General features: G+C 33.7%; 1 protein-coding gene across 2 annotated transcripts; it reads left to right on the top strand.

The window, feature by feature from the left end:
- The first annotated feature begins 1,273 nt into the window (after nucleotides 1-1,273).
- LOC116120596 (isopentenyl phosphate kinase-like) lies at nucleotides 1,274-5,482 on the top strand. Of its 2 annotated transcripts, none has more exons than XM_031406562.1 (12): nucleotides 1,274-1,516; nucleotides 1,618-1,839; nucleotides 1,951-2,048; nucleotides 2,211-2,253; nucleotides 2,570-2,631; nucleotides 2,766-2,822; nucleotides 3,387-3,422; nucleotides 3,505-3,582; nucleotides 3,963-4,029; nucleotides 4,119-4,181; nucleotides 4,921-5,024; nucleotides 5,123-5,482. In XM_031406562.1, exons 1-12 carry the CDS (start codon nucleotides 1,447-1,449, stop codon nucleotides 5,216-5,218), a joined length of 996 nt encoding a protein of 331 aa, XP_031262422.1. In that variant the 5' UTR covers nucleotides 1,274-1,446; the 3' UTR covers nucleotides 5,219-5,482. The 2 variants fall into 2 exon arrangements, with proteins under 2 accessions (XP_031262422.1, XP_031262421.1); XM_031406561.1 differs by having other exon boundaries at nucleotides 2,567-2,631.
- Nucleotides 5,483-6,000: the final 518 nt, after the last annotated feature.

Below are 6,000 nucleotides of genomic sequence, written 5' to 3'. Positions count from 1 at the left end.
ACTTGCCACATCATTACTTTTCACATCAGTATTTTATTAAATGTTTAATAATTATTAATTATATTAATTAAAATACTTCAGTTAACCTAAGTTAGAAAAAAAAAAAAAAATGATTATATTGAATCAAAAATCCTTTCTCATCCTTAGTCTTCTTCCTCTTTCCTTCTTCTCTTCTCATCCTCTTCCTTTTTTATTTGTTTTTTTCCCAATATCAACCGCACCACTGCCGTTTATCCTCTTTCACCACCACTCGCAACCGCATTGCCACTATTTATAAGGCGTTGCCACTATTTTAGACATCAACGACTTGCATGTACAAAGTGTTAAGATAGTCTTAGAAATTACACGTGATATATCCATGAGATTTGAATATGGAGCTGAGATTATATATGTTGCAGAAAACATAAATACTAGACTGACAAGAGAGGTTTTTATAGTGGTTCCGATGCTTAAAGTAAATTCTATATTCACTGTTATTTTATTGATCTCTGACTATTTCTATGATTTTGCCTATAAGACATACAACAATGAAGAAATACAGTGTTTATAGAGAGAAATGATTGAACTCAAATCTATGTCTAGCTCTCATATGCCGAGACCTCCCTTTTCGGGAAGAGAAGTGTCAATTTATACACTTTTGAGGTCAATGTAATGAGTGTTTTGCAAGTTGTCTTGACATATGAAAGACTCTCGTCCATTCATCTCTTGAAATGAGATAAGGTTGGTATGAATATTTTTTAAGAGATATGAGCTTGACAACTAGTACAAAAATACATTTATTGAGCTGACATCAGCGTGATTTTTTAAGCATAACATGATATAAGTCAAAATGTCATCTACCAAAAGAAAGATTTAATTCAATTGAAGGTAATATATATGGGAGGTAATCATCATTAATAAATTGAAGTAGGAAACAAAAATAGTTAATATTTGCTAAGTACACCGACCCTTTAACCAAGTACTATTTGTCAATATGTTTTATTACATATTTACCCTTTAAGTAAGGATAACTGAACTGATCAAATAAGTGGGTTCAAAATCACTACTCATTTAAAATTATTGTTCCCGTTGAACTAAAGACGGGGTGGTTAGTAAATTTGGTGTGGGTGCTTAGGACAAACCTATTCCATTATCCTTATGGGTGAAGAAGACATTGTTAGTTGTTGGGAAGCCATAACTATAAGGCCCAATACTGTAGAAACTAAAAATTTCATAGAAGAAACGTCAAATTTCACTTCATAGGAATAACACTTTCCAATTTCCATAATGACGAGATAATTTGCACGTTTAATTCCAGCCGGGTTGACTCAGAGATTCGAGTTATTGTCACTCATACTCGCACAGTTGAGTAATTTTGCTATGCATCCGCTCACTCCAAGCAAAATCTCAAAATTTGGACAAACAGAGAGAAGAGATTAATCAACGTATCCAGAAGCTAGAAGCTGAATGGAAGCAAGCAACCAAACGAAGCACCAACACAATCCAACCAAACCAATACGTTGCATCGTCAAACTCGGTCTGTTTGTCTCCGTCTTCTTTACACACTTTAATTTCTATTTATAATTTTATATTTTGTTTCTTTTTTAATGAGTAAATGTTATTCAATTCATACAATAGGAGGAGCAGCAATCACTTGCAAAAATGAATTAGAGCAAATTAATGGACAGAATCTTGAGGTAGTTTGTTCACAGTTGAGGCAATCTATGATCCCTTCTGGAAAGGTTGTTGGAATGGATTGGAGCAAGAGGCCTGGAATTTCAGATGTTTCTTGCAATGTACATGAGTTTGAAGATCAGCTTAGTGTGGATTCTCACAAGTTTGTTGTTGTTCATGGAGCAGGTTTCTTAAATTACATTTCAATTCTTTACTTGATATTGTTAGATTTTTAAAGGCAATAAAATTTTGATTCAAAATTTTATGTGATTATATTTTTGATGATGTTTGTTTTAGGTTCTTTTGGGCACTTTCAGGCTAGCAAGTCTGGGGTTCACAAAGGAGGATTGGACCAACCCCTTGTGAAGGCTGGTTTTGTTGCCACTCGCATTTCCGTATGTTTATATTTGCCTAAATTTGTTCATCGATCATTTAGAATTTTTTTTTTTTTTTTTTTTTGTTCTCTTCTGAGCTTGTGTGAAACAGTGATCCTTTATTTATATATTTTTTTCTCTTCAAGTGATTGTATCATTTTGTTTTGGTTTGTTGTGTTTCAGGTTACAACTCTGAATCTTGAGATTGTTAGAGCACTAGCCAGAGGTAGTAATCTATACATTATGATGTCAATGGTATTAAAATATCCAGTGTTCTCTTTATTTTGTGGTGCTCCTTTGAGTTCGTTAAGTCTATGCAACAGTCTATTTGTGTTGCGGACAAAAATTCACATCATGCTTGATGTTTTCCATAGTGTAATTTATATTCTGCACTAATACATATCAAAGCTTTTATTGCCTGGAAATACAGATATGTCTAAGAAAATTTCATACAATCTTTGAAGCTTTGGTAGAACTGGTGTTAGCAATGTGCATTGTCCGGCTACAATAGTCTAATGAAGTCTTTTTCTTTTCTTGAACAGAGGGTATTCCGTCTGTTGGGATGTCTCCATTTTCATGTGGATGGTCAACCTCTGGGAGAAATGTTAGAAGCATCCATCAGGACTTTATTTGTTAGATTTTTTGCTTCAATTATGGGAACTTATTCTATTTTCCTCTTCTATTCCTTTCTTATGGAGCATTGATCCTTTCTAAGGTTAGATTCTTGTATTTTCCCAGATAGCCTCAACTGATTTGTCAGTGGTGGACAATGCAATTAAATCTGGATTTGTACCTGTAAGTTTAAATTTTATTGTTTTATATGTTATCTTATTTTTGTTATCTTTATTTTCTTTCCAAATATACCTGTTTATTATTTGAACCTTGAAATTATTTTGTGGATATATACATATTCAACCACCAATGAGATCTGTTAGTTTGTTTACTTCTGTGCTGGCAACTTAAACCATTTGAAGTTGGATAACATCTTTCCAATACATCTTTTATCAAGAAACTAGATTCGCAAGTACTCATGTTTGAAGCAGATTAGTGACATCACATTCTCATTTTTAACAGTAGAACTTGTGGGTATCCCTCATACTATTTCTCTATTTGCATACAATCACTTGAAGAGGGAAAAAAAAAAAAAAAAAGATAACTGTTCCACACAAGCTGAAAAAAATTCTCTTAAGTATGTTAATGGCATGCTATAGTGGTGTTGGGAAAGTATGCAATTTTTCTTTTATCGGTTCTGTATGGAGAGATATTTTGACCTGGATGATAAGGGAGCAAATAATAGATTCAGAACATAAATTTCCTTGGAAATGGTAGAGTTAATGTTGATTGTGATCTGCCTTGTAGGTTCTACATGGGGATGCAGTACATGACAACTTACAGGTTTGATCCCTCTGAAAGTTAGTTAGCATCTTGGTTTTTTCCATTGCATTGACATTTTTATTTCTTTTGTTATTTATATCAGGGATGCACCATATTGAGTGGAGATGTTATTATACGACAACTTGCAGCAGATTTGAAGCCTGAATATGTTGTTTTTCTTGTATCCTTTATTGACGAAGTAATTACTTTTATGCATTTTGTATCTTGGATAGTCTTGTGATTGATACAAATATTATGTACAATCAGATTTATATATTACTCATGGATGGTTAAATTCATTTATTTAATTTATTGTCAAACCTTGATAGTTTGAAGGAAATTTATAAAATGAAGAAAAGAGAAAAACACTCCTAGTCATTGGAAACATAATGAGCCTTACCCCTCAATGAAATCTGTACAGATAGGAGAATCAAATGCAAATGCATGAGAAACAAAATATGGATGGTCAAATTCTTCGAGTGTATATTTGATATTTCTTTGTAATTATGAGAGATCTGAAACTTCTTTCAATTAATGTTGTCCGCTCAATTAGTTTTGAAGACAGATGTTTCGGGCGTATATGACCGCCCACCGACAGAACTTAATGCAGTCCTTTTGAGAGAAATTGGTAAGCAGTCATTAAAGGCCCTAGATGTTTGTATATGTATGGCCGTATTAATTTATTTAGATGGAAATGACACTTTTCATGTTTCACAGCTGTGGCTGAAGATGGAAGCTGGTCTGTCATGAAACCAGTGCTTCAAGACATTAATAAGCAAGGTTAGTGACGGGCCTTTTGTGGTATAATGTGATTATGGCATCTACTTTATCTATAAATTTTATAAAGCTACATAGACTCCTGGTGGGTCAACCATTTTGCAATATTTTCAGTTTATTTTCATTTTCTTAACTTGATGAAAAAATAATTAAAGATAAAAAATAACCCATGTGGTTAGGGTGCTCCATTTACTGTAATGGCTTCAAAGGATGCATTCATTTTTTCTGTAAATTGCAACAGAAAAGAGAACAAAACCGATTGCCTTGAAATGGCCATAGTTCTATTGAGTTTTGGTTTCCTGTAGTATCTGATTTTAGTGGCATTCCACTTGGATATGCCCTGTTTCTTCCCTACCACTTCTTCAGCTCTATTCCTAAACACAGCTAACGACAAGGGGGTTAACTGTAACTATTTTATGATATCTCGAGCATAAAATGTCCAAAGAGTTTAAAAGATCCGTGTTCAGATCAGACTAGCAGCTTACTTGTCCGTCATGATCATAAATGTGATTCTATATCTATTGTCACTTCAATCGAGACCATATACACTCATAATTCCAGTTTGTTAACCATGTTTATGTCGATGTCTTAGTGGTTCCAACATATTTTATTGAACATAGATGTGAACACTATTCATCTTGTTTTCTTGGGAAGATATATGCTTTTCTTAATAGGCAGTAGACTTTGTTTCTGGTTTTCAGACCAGACAGCCAGCTGATAAAAGTTTTCACCTGTCAAACAGTCGATTTTACGGTGGCAGCCCATGATACAACTGGGGGGATGGAGGCCAAGATATCTGAAGCTGCAATGATCGCAAAACTTGGAATCGATGTCTACATTGTACAGGTAGTAGTAACTTCCAGGGCCATGTTCCTATTTAACTCAGGTTCTGCTATCGTATTAAATTTAGATTTTGCAGTACTGAGATATTTAAGTCTTTACAGGCAGCTACAAGCCACTCTTTGAGGGCTCTTAGAGGAGAATTAAGGGGCAATATACCCGATGACTGGCTTGGGACAGTTATCCGTTTTTTGAAATAGAAGGGGCAATAGACGAATGGTTGGGATTTTATTTCTGAACATTGGAAGTAATTGAGTTTTATCCCAAGATAAATAACATAATGGACATTATGTCTTACTGGATGTCAAGATTTAATTACCAAAAACACAAAATTGACTCTTTCATACATAGGTTTGGAACACAAAGCGGCTGACCATTGATGCGACAACGGATGAGTATTTTTGGGAAACTTGTTATGGTTGTAAGTTATCACTTTTCCTAATGCAATGATTTTTAATGTCTCATGAAACTGATTAAGCAAGTTATGTTACGTTTCTGATATTCTTAAACGTTGAAATGCCTGATGCTACAACTGCTACTATCGGGCAGTTTGCCCAAGATTTGGATCCTCTTTTGAAGAGTAAACTACTTTTTCCCACCTAAGGTTTGCTTTAACGACACTCTCCTACTAAAAAAAGTTTCAAAATACCTTTTTTCCATTTAAAGTTTATATTCTGTTACTATTTAAATTCGATTCCAGTTGCGAAAATTCTCTCTCACCACCATTTGAACTTCTGGTCTTCTCTATAAAAAAACTTCTCTCACTTCGATATCGGATTTTTTTGCTGATTATCAGTCCCAGTAAAGTTAAGGTTTTATGTTTTTAATCGATTTTTGGTTGATAAGTTTAAAAATTTTAGTAATAATTATTTCTTGGAGTGGGGTTAATAATATGGGTGGTTTGTTTTGTTATTTTGGATATGATTTTGAAAATAATATTGGGTAGTTGAATAGGGTGAGTATTACGAGGTAAAATTTAAAA

Source organism: Pistacia vera, unplaced genomic scaffold (assembly GCF_008641045.1).
Source record: "Pistacia vera cultivar Batoury unplaced genomic scaffold, PisVer_v2 Contig94, whole genome shotgun sequence".
NCBI lineage: Eukaryota > Viridiplantae > Streptophyta > Magnoliopsida > Sapindales > Anacardiaceae > Pistacia > Pistacia vera.
Note: the sequence above shows the minus strand (reverse complement) of the source record. Positions and strands in the feature narration are given on the sequence as shown.

Bases quoted from the DNA above. Each gene is read 5' to 3' on its own strand.
- LOC116120596 (XM_031406561.1), top strand. From the start codon at position 1,447: ATGGAAGCAAGCAACCAAACGAAGCACCAACACAATCCAACCAAACCA. The intron at 2,632-2,765 runs GTTAGAAGCATC...GTATTTTCCCAG, and splicing joins GGTCAACCTCTGGGAGAAAT to ATAGCCTCAACTGATTTGTC. The intron at 4,182-4,920 runs GTTAGTGACGGG...CCTGTCAAACAG, and splicing joins TCAAGACATTAATAAGCAAG to TCGATTTTACGGTGGCAGCC.